A 19,961-nucleotide genomic window follows, 5' to 3' on the forward strand; every position below is an offset into this window, starting at 1 on the left:
TCGGACTTAAGTACGTTGCGCTTGAACTTAATGTGAAATTCTATCATATTATGGTCACTCTTCCCCAGAGGATCCCTTACAATGAGATTACTAATTAACCCTGTCTCATTACACAAGACCAGATCTAAAATAGCCTGTTCCCTGGTTGGTTCCACAACGTATTGTTCTAGGAAACTGTCTCGAATGCATTCCATGAACTCATCCTCCAAACTACTGTTGTCAATTTTATTTGCCCAGTTTATATGAAGATTGAAGTCCCCCACGATTATTGCATTACCTTTGTTACAAGCTCCTCTTATTTCTTGATTAATATTCTGTCCAGTTCTTTTGACTGAAAACACTGACTAAGTATTACATTGTGAAAGCATCCAACTACTTTTGGACTGGTAATTTAGCTGTTTTTAGAAACTGGTTCTAGCAAGCCAGGAACTAGAGTCATGAGTTCAAATCCCGCCACGGCAGCTGGGAAGTAATTTGGGTGTGTTTAACCTTTTTTTGTGTTGATGCCAAACAGGAGAAGAGTTGGTAGCCAATTAGCTACGTTGGGGGTTATTCTGACTTGTTGAATTCTGTTGCTATGCAAATATGATCATGACTAGGTAGAAAGGCTCTGCAAGATCAGCAACCTGTAATTTTGAGTTTACCCAGAATTTGAATCTTAGTCATCACATTTTGTTAAAAGTACATTCATTTTGTTCCAAGTGGTGTTGAACTTAATGAGTTGGTGGATTTAAAGACACTGATTTGTATTTTCATATATTCATATTTCAGTTTGAGACTTTGTATCCTAATATGGACAAGGAAGCTGTATACACCTATCATCCCAGTCCTTGCCGACCTCTACTGGCTTCTCATCCTCTAGCATGTTGATTTCAAAAGCTCATCCTCATTTATAAATCCCTCCAGCTTGCACTTGGAGCTTGGCAAATACCTGAAGGTGTGGGCCTCCTTTCTGCAAGTCCTTTTGAACCCTGATTTGCCTGTCCAGATTTTTGCTTCAATGAATGCCAGGAAGGCCTCTTCTCTACTACACCCGGGTACTGCTGGGAAATGGATGCTGTCCAATCCTCACCTCATCCAGTACCCATTGAGCCCCGACCCAGCATCCTTGCTTGACTTAAAGCAAACTACTGAGGAATCATACAGCACAGAAGGAGGCCATTTGGCTCGTCATGCCTGTACCGGCTCTTTAAAAGAGCTGACCAATTTAGTCCCACACCCCAGCTTTTCCCCCATAATGCTGCAAATGAGTCCTCTTCAAGTACATGAGGGATACGGTAGCATAGGTTATGTTACTGGACTAGGAATCCAGAGGCCTGGACTAATAATCCAGAGTCATGAGTTCAAATCCCGCCATGGCAGCTGGGGAATTTAAATTCAATTAATTAAATAAAATCTGGAATTAAAAAATACTAGTATCGGTAATGGTGGCCATGAAACTACTGGATTGTCGTAAAAACCCATCTGGTTCACTAATGTCCTTTAGGGAAGGAAACCTGCCATCCTTACCAGGTCTGGCCTATATGTGACTCCAGACCCAGAGCAATGTGGTTGATTCTGAATTGCCCTCTGAAATGCCCTAGCACGCTACTCAGTTGTAAAATCTCGCTAAAGAAAGTCATAATAAGAATAAAACCGGACAGACCACCCGGCATGGGACCATTAGGCACAGGACACGACAAAGGCAAACCAAGCCCAGTTGACCCTGCAAAGTCCTCCTCACGAACATCTGGGGACTTGTGCCAAAATTGGGAGAGCTGTCTCATAGACGAGTCAAGCAACAGCCTGATATAGCTATACTCACAGAATCATACCTTTCAGCCACGTCCCAGACTCTTCCATCACCATCCCCGGGTATGTCCTGTCCCACCGGCAGGACAGACCCACCAGAGGTGGCGGTACAGTGATATACAGTCAGGAGGGAGTGGCCCTGGGAGTCCTCAACATTGACCCCGGACCCCATGAAATCTCACTGCATCAGGTCAAACATGGGCAAGGAAACCTCCTGCTGATTACCACCTACCATCCTTCCTCAGCTGAAGAATCAGTCCTCCTTCATGTTGAGCACCACTTGGAGGAAGCACTGAGGGTAGCTAGGGCCCAGAATGTACTCTGGTTGGGGGACTTCAGAGTCCTGTAGGACATAGCTGCCAGATTGGGCCTGCGGCAGGTGGTGAGCGAACCAACACGAGGGAAAAACCTACTTGACCTCGTCCTCACCAATCCACCTTTCGCAGATGCATCTGTCCATGACAGTATTGCTAGGAGTGACTGCCGCACAGTCCTCGTGGAGATGAAGTCCCGTCTTCGCACTGAGGACACCGTGCGAAATGGGATAGATTCAGAACAGATCTAGCAGCTCAAAACTGGGCATCCGTGAGCTGCTGTGGGCCACCTGCAACAGCAGAATTGTATTCCAGCACAATCTGTAACCTCATGGCCCAGCATATTCCTCACTCTACCATTACCAACAAGTCAGGGGATCAAGCCTGGTTCAATGAGGAGTGTAGAAGAGCATGCCAAGAGCAGCACCAGGCGTACCTAAAAATGAGGTGCCAACCTGGTGAAGCCACAACTCAGGACTACATGCATGCTAAACAGCAGAAGCAACATGCTATAGACAGAGCTAAATGATTCCACAACCAACGGATCAGATCAAAGCTCTGCAGTCCTGCCACATTCAGTTGTGAATGGTGGTGGACAATGAAACAACTAACTGGAGGCGGAGGCTCTGTAAACATCTCCATACTCAATGATGGCGGAGTCCAGCACGTGAGTGCAAAAGACCAGGCTGAAGCTTTTGCAACCATCTTCAGCCAGAAGTGCCGAGTGGATGATCCATCTCGGCCTCCTCCCGATATCCCCACCGTCACAGAAGCCAGTCTTCAGCCAATTCGATTCACTCCACGTGATATCAAGAAACGGCTGAGTGCACTGGATACAGCAAAGGCTATGGGCCCCGACAACATCCTGGCTGTAGTGCTGAAGACTTGTGCTCCAGAACTAGCCGTGCCTCTAGCCAAATTGTGCCCGTACAGCTACAACACTGGCATCTACCTGACCATGTGGAAAATTGCCGGATTGGATTTGTCCTGTCCACAAAAAGCAGGACAAATCCAATCCGGCCAATTACCGCCCCATCAGCTTACTCTCAATCATCAGCAAAGTGATGGAAGGTGACGTTGACAGTGCTATCAAGCGGCACTTATTCACCAATAACTTGCTCACTGATGCTCAGTTTGGGTTTCGCCAGGACCACTCGGCCCCAGACCTCATTACAGCCTTGGTCCAAACATGGACAAAAGAGCTGAATTCCAGAGGTGAGGTGAGAGTGACTGCTCTTGACATCAAGTCAGCATTTGACCGAGTGTGGCACCAAGGAGCCCTAGTAAAATTGAAGTCAATGGGAATCACGGGGAAAACTCTCCAATGGCTGGAGTCATACCTACCACAAAGGAAGATGGTAGTGATTGTTCAAGGCCAATCATCTCAGCCTCAGGACATTGTTGCAGGAGTTCCTCAAGGCAGTGTTCCAGGCCCAACCATCTTCAGCTGCTTCATCAATGACCTTCCCTCCATCATAAGGTCAGAAATGGGGATGTTCACTGATGATTGCACAGTGTTCAGTTCCATTCGCAACCCCTCAAATAATGAAGTAGTCCGTGCCCGCATGCAGCAAGACCTGGACAACATCCAGGCTTGGGCTGATAAGTGGCAAGTAACATTCGCGCCAGACAAGTGCCGGGCAATGACTATCTCCAATAAGAGAGAGTCTAACCACCTCCCCTTGACATTCAACGGCATTACCATTGCCGAATTCCCCCACCATCAACATCCTGGGGGTCACTATTGACCAGAAACTTAACTGGACCAGCCATATAAATACTGTGGCTACAAGAGCAGGTCAGAGGCTGGGTGTTCTGCGGCGAGTGACTCGCCTCCTGACTCCCCAAAGCCTTTCCACCCTACAAGGCACAAGTCAGGAGTGTGATGGAATACTCTCCACTTGCCTGGATGAGTGCAGCTCCAACAACACTCAAGAAGCTCGACACCATCCAGGACAAAGCAGCCCGCTTGATTGACATCCCATCCACCACCCTAAACATTCACTTCCTTCACCACCGGCGCACAGTGGCTGCAGTGTGTACCATCCACAGGATGCACTGCAGCAACCCGCCATGGCTTCTTCGACAGCACCTCCAAAACCCGTGACCTCTACCAACTAGAAGGACAAGGGTAGCAGGCACATGGGAACAACACCACCTGCACGTTCCCCTCCAAGTCACACACCATCCCGACTTGGAAATATATCGCCGTTCCTTCATCGTCGCAGGGTCAAAATCCTGGAACTCCCTTCCTAACAACACTGTGGGAGAACCTTCACCACATGGACTGCAGCAGTTCAAGAAGGCGGCTCACCACCACCTTCTCACGGGCAATTAGGGATGGCCAATAAATACTAGCCTCGCCAGCGACGCCCACATCCCATGAGCGAATTTTAAAAAAAAATGTCCAATTGCCTTTTAATTGAAATTTCCTATGGAATCTGCTTCCACCACCCTTTCAAGTTGTGTTTTCCAGATTTTAACAACCTCTTTTGAGAAAAATTCTCATTTCCCCATTATTTCTATTGCCAATTATTTTAAATCAATGACCTCTGGTTACCGACCCACTTGCCAGAGGAAACAGTTTTTCTCCCTCTTTGCTCTGTCAAAACAACTCATTATTTTGAATATCTCTATCAGGTCTCCCCTTAACCTTCTCTGCTCTAAGGAGAACAATCCCAGCTTCTCCCATGTCTGCACATAACTGAAGTCCCTCATCCCTGGTATCATTCTGGTAAACCTCCTCTGTACCCTCTACAGGGCCTTGACATCCATCCTAACGTATAGGGCCCAGAATTGTACACAATACTCTAGCTGAGGCCTAACCAGTGATTTGTAAAGATTTAGCATGACTTCCTTGTTTTTGTATTCAATGCCCCTATATACAAAGCCAAAATCCCATACACTTTCTCAACTGCCTTATCAACTTGCCCTGTCACCATCAAAGATTTGTGAATATGCACCCCTAGGTCCCTCTGTTCTTGCACCCCCTCAAAATAGTACCATTTAGATTATAATGCATCTCCATATTGTTTCTCCCAAAGTGCATCACTTCACACTTAACTGCATTAAATTGCATCTGCCACGTGTCTGCCCATTTCACAAGTGTGTCTATGTCCTTCTGAAGTCTGCTACTGTCCTCCTCACTATTTACTTCATTGCCAAGTTTTGTATCATCTGCAAACTTCAAAATTGTACTCCCTATATCCAAGTCCAGGTCTTTTTATATATAACAAGAAAAGCAGTGGTCCTAATACCGATCTCTGGGGGATCCCACTATGTACTTCAGTCCAGTCAGAAAAACATCTGTTCACCACTACTCTCTGCCTCCTATCCCTTAGCCAATTACGTACCCAAGTTACCACCGTCCCTTTAATCCCATGTGCTTCTATTTTTCGAATATGTCTCTTATGTGGTACTTTTTCAAATGCCATTTGAAAGTCCATATATACAACATCTACTGCACTACCTTCATCAGCCCTCAATGATAGACCATAAGACCATAAGAGATAGGAGCAGGAGTAGGCCATTTGGCCCTTGAGCCTGCTCCGCCATTCAATGAGATCATGGCTGATCTGATTTTTACCTCAACTCCACTTTCCCGCCTTTTCCCCACATCCTTTGACTCCCTTGCTGATCAAAAATTTGTCTAACTTAGCCTTGAATGTATTCAATGACTCCGCCTCCACAGCTTTTTGGGGTAAAGAATTCCAAAGATTCACGACCCTCTGGGAGAAGAAATTCCTCCTCATTTCCGTCTTAAACGGGCAACGCCTTACTTCATCAAAGAACTCAATCACGTTAGTCAGACACTATTTGCCTTTAACAAATCTGTGCTGGCTCTCCCTTATTAACGCATGCTTCTCCAAGTGAGAATTCATTTTGTCCTTGACAGTGGTCTCTAGTTTTCCCACCACTGATGTTAGACTGACCTGTAGATGTCAGGTTTATCCCCCTCCCCTTTTTTGAATGGGGGTGCAACATTTGCAATGCTCCAGTATTCTGGCACCACTCCCATATCCAAGGAGGATTCAAGGATAGTGGTCAGAGCTTCTGCTATCTCCATCCTTGCTTCTCTCAGCAACCTAGGATGCATCCCATTTGGACAATGAGTGATGTCACTGATCTTGAGTGATGCCAACCTACTTAGCACCTCCTTTCTATCTTTTTATCATCTCCAATACCTCTACTCTCTCTTCCTCTACTGCGACATTAACTTCATTCTCTTTGAGTACTTTGCATCTGTCTTCACCATTCAGTACCTCAGTTAGGCCCTCTGCCTCCACAAAAAAGATTTCCTTCTTTGTCCTTCATTGGCTTCACTATTCCTTTAACTATTCTTTTGCTTTTTATAAAAGATTGTTGTGTCAAAAATCAATGTGACACTGTGCAAGATCTTCAATGTACCTGACTTCAAGTACCTGTAATGTACCTTGACCCAACAAAGTGTGAAAACTTTGCTGCGTTTACTTAAATTGGTACTGGAAAAGGACTATTGGAGTCCAAATTCCATTTTTTGTCTTTGGATGTCCAGGTTTATTCCATGTCTAAGTTCAGGATCGGATTATGGATTTGTACAACCTGGAGCACCACTCTATGGAGGTCATTTTATTTTCCGTTGGAATTTCATGTAATATATTACCAGTCATTCAATTCTCTTGTAATCTAGTGTGGGAAAAGAGTGGTGATTTCAACCCTGTCACACAATCTAATATACTTTCAAGTATATTTCCACTTCAGGAACTAATAGTTAGTGAATTGGTATGTGTGTGACTTTATAATGAATAGCATACTTGTAAGTGAATTACAAAGGAACAATTCAATGAAACATAAATTGAACATTGTATTTTTGGATATGATGGCATTTGCCTTTCAATTGAATTGCAGCATTGCAGATATCTATTAACCTGTATTAAAATTACTTCGAGACTATTGGTTGTTTTTGAGCCCACTTTCCCTATCTGCCCCCAACACAGTTTTTGATTGATTTATTCATGATCAACATCACAAGATCTGGACAATTTCATAAATTACAATTAGACGTGTCATGTACCCATTACGAAATCAAAGGTATGTTCTGAAACCAGATGAGAAATAGAACTGGCACAGTGTGATTTTTTTTGTTTCTCTTCCCACTTATTAGTTATTTTGAAAATGGTAACACTTGCCCCAAATTGACTGGGAAATCAAACCCCAGTTACAGCTGTAAACAGTATCATTCAAATCAGCTAGATAGGTCACTCTCTCCATTAATTCTAAATTCTCTTTATCATTGTAAATAATTTGTACTTTTGTTTTAAAAGGAAATAATGACAAGTCAGAATTGATTATGAAACATTTGGAAATTAGATATTAGCTATCCTAGAAATAAATTGTTGAAATTACTTGTTAGGCTTTTAAACTTGCTGTTACGTTACTTGGCAATGAATGTTGGCCAGAATCAAGGAAAGTAACATAAACAAGCACACCACAAGCTTCACGTTACTGTTGTCTAAGAAAATTCTAAGTTTTGTGTTTTATTATCTTTGCCCCCCGCCCCCCTTCCCAATATACATGTAAAAAGATTCTGACTCCCTTTCTGCTGTCCTCTCTTCCCCCGCCCCCCAAAATATTTTGTGATTTACTTATTCATAGACTGAATGATCACATTGTAACATTCCATCAGTTCGTTGGCAATTTTGTGTGAGTGTAGTTAATCGTTTGGAGATATCAGTGCAGAATTTCCTACAACAGCAAGATAGGCAGCATTTGCATGTTGATCTTGTTGTTGCAAAGTTACTCCAAAATTCCCTGGATTCAGAAACAATAGAGCTGCCATTACACTAATGGGAGTATTCTATAGGCCACCAACTAGTGGGAAGGATATAGAGGAGCAAATTTGCAGGGAAATTATAGAGGTGCAAAAGCTATAGAGTAGTGATAAAGGGGGACTTCAACTATCCTAATATAGACTGCAATAGTAATATAAGGGGCAAAGAGAGAGAGGAATTTCTGAAGTGTGTTCAGGAGAACTTTCTTGACCAGTATGTTTCCGGCCCAACGCGGAAGGAGGCATTGCTGGATTTGGTTCTGGGGAATGAGGCAGGCCAAGTGGAGAAAGCGTCAGTGGGGCAACATTTAGGGAACAGCGATCATAGTATGGTAAGGTTTAGAATAGCTATGGAAAAGGACATGGACCACTCTAAAGTAAAAATACTCAATTGGGGAGGGCCAATTTCAATGGGATGGGAACAAATCTGGCCCGGGTAAATTGGAATCTAAGATTGGCAGGCAAAACTGTAATTGATCAACGGGCGGCCTTTAAGGAGATGATTCGGGTACAGTCTGGGTACATTCCCACGAGGGAGAAAGGTAGGGCAAATAAAGCCAGAGCTCCCTGGATGACAAAAGAGAGAGTAAGATGAAGCAGAGAAAAGGGGCCTATGTCAGATGTCAGGTTGATAACACAAGTGAGAACCAGGCTGAATATAGAAAGTTCAGAGGGGAAGCGAAAAAGGAAATAAGAGGGGCAAAGAGAGAGTATGAAAATAGGCTGTTGACCAACAGAAAAGGGAACCCAAAAGAGGAGGGGTAGGGCCGATTAGGGATCAAAAAGGAGATCTACTCATGGAGGCAGAGGGCATGGCCAAGGTACTAAATGAGTACTTTGCATCTGTCTTTATCAAGAAAGAAGATGTAATTGAGATACTGGATGGTCTAACAGTTGATAAAAGAGGAGGTACTAGAAAGGCTAGCTGTACTTAAAGTAGTTAAGTCACCAGATGGAATGCATCCTAGGTTGCTGAGGGAAGTAAGGGTGCTGGCCATAATCTTCCAAATATCCTTAGATATGGGGGTGGTGCTAGAGGACTAGAGAACTGCAAATGTTACACCCTAGTTCACAAAAGGGTGTAAGGATAAACCCAACAACTACAGGCCAGTCTGTTTAACCTCGGTGGTTGGGAAACTTTTAGAAACGATAATCCGGGACAGAATTAACAGTCACTTGGATAAGTGTGGATTGATTAGGGAAAGCCAGCACGGATTTGTTAAAGGCAAATCATGTTTAATTAACTTGATAGAGTTTTTTGATGAGATAACGAGAGGGTTGATGATGGCAATGCAGTTGACGTGGTGTATGTGGACTTTCAAAATGCGTTTGATAAAGTGCCGCATAATAGGCTTGTCATCAAGATTGAAGCCCATGGAATAAAAGGGGCAGTAGAGGCATGGATACAGAACTTGCTAAGTAACAGGAAACAGAGAGTAGTGGTGAACAGCTGTTTTTCGGACTGGAGGGAGGTGTGCAGTGGTGTTCCCCAGAGGTCGGTATTAGGACCACTGCTTTTCTTGATATATATTAATGACTTGGACTTGGGTGTACAGGGCACAATTTCCAAATTTGCAGATGACACAAAACTTGGAAGGGTAGTGAACAGTGAGGAGGATAATGATAAACTTCAAGAGAATATAGACAGACTTATGGCATGGGTGGACACGTGATAGATGAAATTTAATACAGAAAAATGTGAAGTGATACATTTCGGTAGGAAGAATGAGGAGAGGCAATGTAAACTAGAGAGCACAATTCTGAAAGGGGTACAGGAACAGAGCGATCTGGGGATATATGTACACAAATTGTTGAAGGTGGCAGGGCAGGTTGAGAAAGCGGTTAAAAAAGCATACGGGATCCTGGGCTTTATAAATAGAGGCATAGAGTACAAAAGTAAGGAAGTCATGATGAACCTTTATAAAACACTGGTTCGGCCATAACTGGAGTATATTGTTTCCAATTCTGGGTACTGCACTTTAGGAAAGATGTGAAGGCCTAAGTGAGGTTGCAGAAGAGATTTATTAGAATGATTCCAGGGATGAGGGACTTTAGTTACGTGGATAGATTGGAGAAGCTGGGGTTGTTCTCCATGGAACGGAGAAGGTTGAGAGGAGATTTGATAGAGATATTCAAAATCAGGGTCTAGACAGAGTAGATAGAGAGAAACTGTTCCCATCGGCGGAAGGGTCAGACGACGTAGATTTAAGGTGATTGGCAAAAGAACCAAAGGTGACATGAGGAAAATCTTTTTCACACTGAGTGGTTAGGATCTGGAATAGCACTGTCGGAGGAGGTGGTGGAGGCAGATTCAATCATGGCTTTCAAAGGGGAACTGGATAAATACTTGAAAGGAAAAAAATTGCAGGGCTACGGGCTTAGGCCGGGGGAGTGGGACTAGCTGGATTACTCTTGCGTAGAGCCGGCACGGACTCAATTGGCCGAATGGCCTCCTTCTGTGCTGTAACCTTTCTATGATTCTATAATTGGACTTCCGCAGCAAGCATAATGGCGAATCAGAAGTGGCACAGCCAGTGGCCAATGTTTGCTGCTTATCACTCAGATGTTTGTGGTTTTGTTCTTTCAGCTCACAGCCAAAATAAAGCTTCAGAGCTTCAATGTATTGATTGTTTGGCTGACAATTCAATGGGGCTATCGTTCTTGGCATTGCAAGCCTGAGGTTAATTTAGAGGATGGACAAGAGCGACGTGGAACTATGTACCAAAAATGTACTTGAGAGAATTTTTATAGTGTTGTGGGCGATATCCTAATTAGGAAAAGATGCACTCAATTTACGTGGACTTCCTGTACGAATGCGGGGATTGATTGGCCACTTCCAAAAGTTTGAAGAGCAACTGTGTAAACACTGACTGATCTGTATTAGAAGCTGGACCTACAGTAAGTTAGACAACCACTTTATTACAGTAGTCCTTTTGGTGAATATTTTGAATTGACAAAGATTGCATAAACATTCTGGACACCGTTAAATTAGATAAATTGCAATGAAGCTGAAACATAACACAAGCATGTTACCAAGTTCAATTTTGTTTTTGACTCTGATCTGGTACAGCTTATGATTTGGAAACCTTGCTATAAGCAACAGTCTTTGTTCATTGTATATATCAATTATATTTATTGATAGACACCTGCTGCTGCCTGAGAAGCAAAAAACAGACTCTTCCTTCTGAGCAATAAAGTTACAAAAAGCACAGTTTATATCATAATGTTTAAAAACTTATAGTACTGTTTTCTGTGGGACTCTTATACTAACAGTATTTGGTGGCGATCTATACACCGCTAGCGTTTCTATAAATTACATATACCGAGTATTACACATCAGAATGGACCTCAATTGAGAGGACTTATTTGGAAGAGCTGGTACCCTCATTCTGCTTAATATTAGCTAGATTTCGGAAGAAATTTCTTGTGTTGAACTTTTAGTTTCATAAATTGAAACCAGACACACAATAAAGTATATACAATTACATAGAATGTACAGCATAGAAACAGGCTATTCGGCCCAACTGTGCTGGTGTTTATGCTCCACATGAGCCTCCTCCCTCCCTTCTTTATCTAATTCTCTCACCATATCCTTTTATTCCTTTCTCCCTCATCTGTTTATAGGCTCCCCTTAAATGCATTTATGCTAGTTGCCTCAACTTCACCTTGTGATAACCACTCCCTGGGTAAAGAAGTTTCTCCTGATTTCCCTATTGGATTTATTAGTGACTCTTATATTTATGGCCCCTAGTTGTAGTCTCCCCCGCAAGTGGAAACATCTTCTCTACATCGTTTGCTACAATAATTTAATGCTATTTAGACACAATGTGCAGACAACACTGTTTGACATTTGTATAAGTTAAAAAGAAGATGGCCCATTGGCGCCATTATTTTTGAGTCTAAGTTTCAGCAGTCAGGAAACAAGTGCTAATTCAGGAAATTTGCGATCGCCATTGATTTTAACGGGAGATGGGGCTATGGTTAACTTCTCACTGCTTCAGCAACACCGCAAAAGTCCCAGACAATTATGGCAACTCATAAGTCACGTCATAATTTCCTCTTTCTATTCTGTAAAACAGGCTGAACGTTGTTGACGTGCCACTTCAATTGCACAATTTTCCATGAAATTCTTGCCCCTCACCCCTTAAATGTACAAATGCTCAAAAATATTCCTTGTTCCCCACTCCTTCCCAATAAGAGAATTGGAAATTAAACACTGTTTCTTGACATAGCTTCGATAGTGGATACAGTGGTTTTCTAGATGGTATTTATTGTATTTAGCATGTTGATATTTGCTGGAAGAACCCAACGAAATATGGTAAATTAATAAAGTATAAGAGGCAAAGAGTGCAGACTCGTGGAATAAGCTTCTGCTTACAAGTTTTACACACTGCTAGTATCCAAAATGACATCTTAATTCATAATATCCCATTGACATAGTTGGTTCACATTCAGTGGGCTAAGGAATATAGATGAGTCCTATAAAAACAGATTACATTCAATCTTGTGTAAGTAAAGGATAGATAATGTGTGTAACTTTAATGTTAAACATGCTGAAACTGTATGCAGTTTTTTTAATCGTGTGATGTTTAAGTGCCATAAAGTTGTATGAAAAAGACACTGCATTTTCATATCAAATACAGTATAGAATAAGGTGTTACAAAACATAGATGCGAGAAATAAGTTTTCCTATGGAAAATGCCCCTTGTACCTTGAGATAAATCTCATTTCAATCCAGCCTAACCAAAAAATCTGTTTATAATTCCACAAGGGTTGTCTTGTTTGTATATGATACAATCCATCAGCTCCTGCTCAAACTGGTAATGGTATAATGACTATAAACATTCAAGTGGCTTGCCGACATATCCAAAGTGGATTGAAGTTACAACCTGGTAGTCCAAGATCTGAATTGTCTGTTCCTGTACATTACCAGAGGATCATCACGTAAAGTCGGTTTCAAACTGTAATGAGATGTCAAATCTTTCATCTATGTTGCACTGCTTAGCTACTGAGTCACTCTAATGTACTAAAATGTCTAGTAGCATATTGTTCGACACAAAATGACTCTTTATTTCTACCAACTGCTATATGGTGCCTCATTTGTACTAATCCTCACGCTGTGTTCCTTGTTACTGGCATCACTTAGTCTGTAATGTAAACAATTAGCAATTTCTAGCCAATGATTGAGAAACTGCCAAACTCACTTGGATCAACAAGAACTGTGTCAATTGTATTAATAAATCATTTTGGGGTAATATTTAATTTGAAGAACTTGAAGCCATTGAAATGTAAATCAGTGATGTACCATTCTTCATTTATACCTGCATCTACTTTAAGATTGAAACACTGAGTTACGGGTGAAAGCGGTATATGGCAAATGCACAAGAACGTCTCCCCAGTTGGAATAAACATATTTGCACAAGTTTTGGTTGCGTGGGTTTCAAGTATCTTTAAATGTCTCATTATTCTGTTGCAAATGTCTTTCATGACCAAGAAAGTTCAGAATATCACAGATGTTGGGGAAACTAGGTGCTCTTGTGTAGGAAAACATTCAGAAAGCAATAGTTTATTATTTATTTATTATATATGTATGTGTATACTACATTTTGCTGTTTTTATTGTCATTGTTGTAAGAGAAAACATTAATTTGTATATACCGTGATATACTTGCGCAGTATACTGTGTTTTTGAGGAAAAGTGCTATAGTGCGATTCACTTTTTCTGTCGAGTTATGTAGTTATCCATATTTTTAAAAAAAAATTATCCTAAAAATAAATCAACTCTTTTTAACAGATGTGAGAGTTGTGTGGAACTGCTGTTTATTAGAGGTTCTGGAAACTGTCAGGAGTGTGGCACAGCACTACGAAAGAACAACTTCAGAGTGCAACTCTTTGAGGATCCTACAGTGGACAAGGAGGTAGAGATTCGAAAGAAAGTATTAAAAATGTAAGAATTTTATTTCTGCTGTTGGGTAGCATCTGTGAAGAGAATTACATGCATAGCATTACATACATAGCATCTACAGCACAGAACCAGGCCATTTGGCCCAACTGTTCTATGCCAGTGTTCATAATCTACAAGCGCCTCCTCCCTCTCTTAATTACCTCTTCCCAACCTGTTCCCATAATCCTTCTATTCCCTTCTTCCTCATATATGCATCAGGCCTCCATTTAAATGTTTCAATGTTATCTGCTTCAACCACTCCATGAGGCAGGGAGTTCTACATTCTCAGCATACTTTGTAAAGAAATTCCTCTTAAAATTATTTATTTGATCTGTTAGCAGCTATCTTGTATTTATGCACCCTTGTTCTGGACTCACCCGCAAATGGAAACAATTTCTTCACATCTACCTGATTGAACCCCTTCATAATTTGAAAGATCTCTATCAGGTCTCCTCTTTTCCAGAGAAAAGTCCAGTCTGCTCAATCTTTCCTGATACTTGCATCCTCTCAATTCTGGTAACATTCTTGTAAATCTTTTCTGCACTTTCTCTAGTGCTTCAGTATCCTTTTTGTAGTATGGAGGCTAGAACTGTGCACAGTACTCCAAGTGTGGTCTAACCAAGGTTCCATATAAATTTAACATCTCTGCTTTTGTATTCTGTTCCTCTAGAAATGAACTCCGGTATGTTGTTTGCACTCTTTATTGCCTCATCAACTTGCATTGGTACTTTTAGCGATTTATGTTTCTGTGCTTTCATCTCTTTGCTCCTCTATCCCATTTAGTTTCTTGCCTTCCAAGGAATAAGTGGCCTCCTTATTCCTCCTACCAAAATGAACTGCCTCACACTTTGTTATATTGAATTGCATTTGTCAAATATCTGCCCACTCTGCAAGCCTGTTTATCATCTTTTATTAAGATGCACACCTCCATGTTACTAGCTATACCCCTAATTTGGTAGCATCTGAAAATCTCCCAATACTGATCCCAGCAGGACACAACTTCCACTTACTGCCAGTCTGAGAAACTTCCCTTAACTCCTACCCTCTTTTTTTTGTTTTGTAGTCATCTTTCAATCTATTCTGCTACCCTGGCCCCTGACTCCACACACTCTGACCCTGTCATGAGTCTCTTATGTGGCACCTTTATTGAAGGCCTTCTGAAAGTCCTATGTATATCACAACCACTGCATTGTCTAGGTCTAATCTTCCTGTTACTTCTTCAAAGAATTCAATAAGGTTGGTTAAACATGAACATCTTCCTTTTAGAAATCCATGCAGACGTTTTTTTATTATGTTCTCCGTCTCTCTGTATTTTGCTATCTCATCTTTTAGCAAAGGTTCTAGTATATTTCCTACTACTGGTAAGCTAACTGATCTATAATTCTTTGAATTAGTTCTATCTCCTTTTTTTGAAGATAGGAATTACATTTGCTGTCTGCAAGTCCTCTGGTGATGTTCTGATGAAGGGTCCACTCGTGAAACATCAACTTGTCTGACCTCTTTACAGATCATGTCTGGCCTGTTGAGTCTTTTCAGCAGTTTCTGTTCTTTAATGAGCCTTTGATTAATCAGAGTCTGCTTTGATCTTTGGGAAATCATTGTGACACATATGCCAAATATTATCATCCAAGTACTGATCTCAATGCATCGTATATTAGCATGTCAGATTTCGTATAAAAGGGAATTAGTATGTATAATTATTTTAATCCTTAAAGGCATGCAAGTTATACTTTATCACAGAAGAAACATGCAGGACAAAGTTTTATGTGCTACTGTGGCTCAGTGGTTGCATTCTTGCAGCTGAGCCAGTAGCTTGTGGGTACAAGCCCTGCTTCAAGACTTGAGCATGTAATGTTGGCTGACATGTCAGTACTGAGGGTGTGCTGCATTGTTGGAGGTTCCATCTTTGTATGGGATGTTAAACCTAGGGCCCATTTGGCTGTTTGGATGGACTTATAAGATACTATTTGACAAAGAGCTCTTCTGGTGTCCTAACCAACATTTATCCCTTAAACAGCACCACCAAAACAGATTAATTGGCAATGTATCTAATTTCTGTTTGTGGAATCTTGTTGTGTGCAAATTATCTGCTATATTTGCCTACATAAGTAGTGACTACTTTCAAAAGTAATTAATTGGCTGTGAAGCACTTTGGGATATCCTGAGAATGTGAAAGGTGCTACACAAATGCAAATTCTTCTTTCTTAATATAGAGTAAGACTGACTGCAATTCTAAGAATTAAACATCTGGTTAATTAGGTTTTTTTTAATTTAAAAAAAGTCATTAAACATTTTATGCTCATCAGTGTGAGGGATGTTAGTGTTGGGGAATGGAACTCTTCCCATTTTAGGCACCCACTGCTGGCATCAAGCACAGCCAGATGCAGAGCAAAGCTCCTTTTATAATGACTCACCAATGTCCCTCAGCCCCAAACTCAGAAGAGCATCACCCACTGCACCAGTGTGAGAGTTTCCATTTCCCACTCCAGCCTCTCTGAGTGAGATTGTTAATTAGTGCCAAGTTAGGGACAGTTTTGTGTTGTAGACCCATACTGACTCGAAATTGAATTGAGACTGCCCAAATTAATTTCATGTAGAACTATTAGAGCCAGCAGGCATAAGAGAACCATCAATCTGGGCTGATTAATTAAATATTTAACCCTAACAGTTAATAGCCATGCAAAGCAAATACAATATCAACTCCCACTTACACAATCATAAATGTGATTGAAATGGACAACTGTATGATGCAACATCCACACCCTTTCCAGTTACTAGACAGGACTGTTTAATAAAAAAAAAATTGGGTGGGGTGGGGCAGAAGATTGATAGCAGAATCCTGCTTGGCTGTCATAGGTTGGATGTACAGATTTAACAACATAGGAAAGACAAGCTCATAATTATGAAGTAGCTGAAGGGAAATTACTTGTTATTGATGCTTTATCTATTCATCAATGTAAGCTTAACCTTTTTTCTGTGTGAGGTTAGTTTTCAAGGGGAAGGGCATTATATGGTGAAGTACTTGCAATGCAGAGTGCATCAGTCTTTCCATATATTGCATGTTATAGAGACTATAGACAAACAGTTTTGACAGTCTGCAGTTTTAGGAGCACACTTATGTAGGATATGCATTTTTTTGGTAGTTTTTCAGCTTGGAAACAGGTTTATTGTGGACTCAACCTATAATTGTCAGTACTTGACCATGAGATAATGACAACTTATAGTCTGAAGTAGAGTTTATCCTCAGACAAGGGTTTCACTGTTCTAGATCACGAGGCCGCCTTCACCCATATTGATCCTGTGAAGTCTTTGGGTTCTTTCACAATCCTAAAACATGAAGACCAGGAGGTGTTGGATGACCCAGTAGTTTTGTTAATCTGATTTAGGTTGCATTAATGCAACAGCTGTAATGTTGGTGCAAAGCAAAATTGCATTGCACCACTGTTGCAGTATAAATCCAGATATTGGAGTGAAGTGGGAGTGAGACTCTTTAGAGGAGGGAGTCTTACTCCACTGTGCTTTGAAGGTTGGACTTTTAACTCTGGATTTACACTTACATAAGTTTAGTGTCAGTGCAAAGTGGAAATTGCTTCATACCAGAACTGAACTTACAGTTTAAATGCACCCTTAAATGTTGACTGTGTCAGCCCTAATTATTTTCCCAGCTCTTTGTGGACCTGCAATATTGGGTCTCCAAACTAACAACGACATTGCCCAAATGCAATTTTCTGTAGGCTCCACTGGTGTGTGATTCTATAAGGTCAACACAGATGCATCTCTTCCAGTCCAGCTTGCTAACAAACGTCAGTACCAGTCGAGTCGGTGTGTTGAGATACCACTTCTGTAAACACCTGGGGCTCGATTTTAGGGTCGGGTTACCTGCGGGTTTCCAGCGGGGGGGCCCCGAAAATCCCGATCTCCGATCACGTGACCGGATTCGGACGAAATCCCGGCCACTTCCGGGTACCGCGCTGACGTGCGGGGCTGCGCGCGCAAGCCCCGCTGGTGGGAATCCCGCAGGCAATTAAAGCCAGCGGGGTTCCACTTGAGAGCACTTAACTTGCTCGTTGTGGTCAGTTAATGAGCTGAAGCAGCTGTCAAAAGAGGAAGTGTGGGATTTTACGTTCAAAGCAGTCAGTTTCCCACACTGGGGAAAACAGGACCCTTCAAACCAGGCGTGTTGCAGCCAGCAGCCTGTGGCAGGTGCCAAGGTGCGCTCCACGGGGGAGCGCCCTCACCCACGCAGGAGGCCACCGCGTCACATAGGACAACCCCTGCCCCCCACCACCCCCCGGCCAAGCCAGAGGACAGACCGACACGAAACCGCAGCCCCAGTCCGAGGACCCACACACCTACCCTGCACAACCCCTCAGACCAACACCTGCCAGTTGGGTGGTGTGTGGACACCCTCGGAGGACGAAGAGCATGACCACCACCAGCAGCCTCGCAGTCCACGCCGTCCGCCGCAGAGACGTGGATCCCCCCAACACGGTGTGGTTGCACGCCCACCTGCACAGCAGGAGGGAGGGCTACCGCAGAGAGAGACACGTCGCAGAGGGCACTACCCTCGCCACAGGGTCCACAGACCGAGGCGCAGCTCCCCGGACCTCTCCAAGCAGCAGTGCACAGGGAGGCGCAGATTCGCTCGACATGTAGTCGTGGAGATCTGCAGCCTCTTTCATGCCGAGCTGCTCCTGGCTGGCCACAGCACCAACTGCTTACCTGTCGCTGGCAAAGTCACCACTGTCCTCCACACCTTCTCCTCCGCATCCTTCCAGGGTGCAGCCGGCAACACCACCGATGTCTCTCAGTTGTCTGCGCGGACGAGCCCTGCAAATACACCTGCACCTACTCTGCAGTAACACGATGGGTGGCATCAGTGGTGGGTCCTCATAGTGATACCCAGGAGCGGGCATTATTGGACACAATGGACAGGATTCGCGGAGACATGGCAGTGGTGGTGTCAATATAATGTGTGCTGTTTGTGGCTCTGAAATTCAATATGGGTAACACCCATGACAAACCCTCAGACACCCTTGTGCACCCCCTTCATGCTGACGAGACGTTTGCCTTACCCTGCCTACTGCACATATGTGATGCATGCCCTGTGGCTGCAGCACAGGTGGTGGCAGGTTGAGTGAGGCTGGCCGTGAGGGAGATGCACGAGAGGGTGAGTATGGGATGGAGCCATGAGATTGTATGAGGATTGGGTCGCGTGTTAGTGGCAGGATGAGTACTGGCGAGGTGAGTAGGTGGAGGTAAGATGAGGATGGGGTGTGAGTGGGCATGAAGGGTGATGTGACAGAATAGTGTTGGCGGTGCCGAAGGAGATTTGGGGTGGGGGCAGTGTTGTGGCAGACGGAGTGTAGGGGAAAGACTTCGTGTTCTCACTGTGGCTGACCTACTGCGGTTATTGCAGCGCCTCCTGCACTGTATGCAGGTGGGCGATATGTTGGTGGCGCAGGTGACCCCCTCTGCCACCTCGAGCCAGGCCTTCTTGGTGTCAGAGGCAGGCCGCTTCCTCCCGCCCGCCGGGGGGAAGATCTGTGTCCTCCCCCTCCTCCTCACCCCATCTGATGATACCTGGGGTGAGGCATCATTAAACTGGGAGCAGCCTTCCCCCTGGGCTGCTCCATGCTGCAATTTGTCCCACTGGTTGCAGCATCTGTCAGTGGAGGACTGCCCCTTTAACTAGAGAGCCTCCAGCTGACAGATCGTACTGCGCATGCGCAGCCCGCCCGACGCGCAGGCCAGCGCCGTGGACCCCGGAGGAGCAGGTAATTGGATCCTATTAGTGGATTGCCTGCTACGATCGCGTGGGCAACCCACTAATTTCGCCGTTCGCGTTTTCGACGCTCCCGGAGGACCACCCGCTGGGAACCCGCAGGCCTGCTAAATTCGAGCCCCTGGTATTTAAACACTAACTGGGCATCTTAAAAACACAATTTTCCATTAATGATAAGGGGCACTCTCACTCAGTCGTGTTGAGCAAATTATATCCTGATATAAGCATTTTCCTAATGCTCAGATCCTGGATACGTTTGTACTTCTAAAGTGATCATCATAAATATCAGCATTAAATGTTGTAAAATTTTAAATTTCAT

At 43.2% G+C, this 19,961-nt stretch overlaps 1 protein-coding gene across 1 annotated transcript in view; it reads left to right on the forward strand.

Moving 5' to 3' along the window:
• The window catches only part of mnat1 (MNAT1 component of CDK activating kinase), a 149,725-nt gene that overhangs the window by 13,422 nt on the left and 116,342 nt on the right, over positions 1-19,961 (forward strand). The window contains exon 2 of the mRNA XM_067991906.1: positions 13,708-13,860. Within this exon, the coding sequence (XP_067848007.1) occupies positions 13,708-13,860 (153 nt within the window). The remainder of the gene's footprint in view (positions 1-13,707; positions 13,861-19,961) is intronic.

This window comes from Heptranchias perlo, chromosome 10 (genome assembly GCF_035084215.1).
Source record: "Heptranchias perlo isolate sHepPer1 chromosome 10, sHepPer1.hap1, whole genome shotgun sequence".
Classification (NCBI taxonomy): domain Eukaryota; kingdom Metazoa; phylum Chordata; class Chondrichthyes; order Hexanchiformes; family Hexanchidae; genus Heptranchias; species Heptranchias perlo.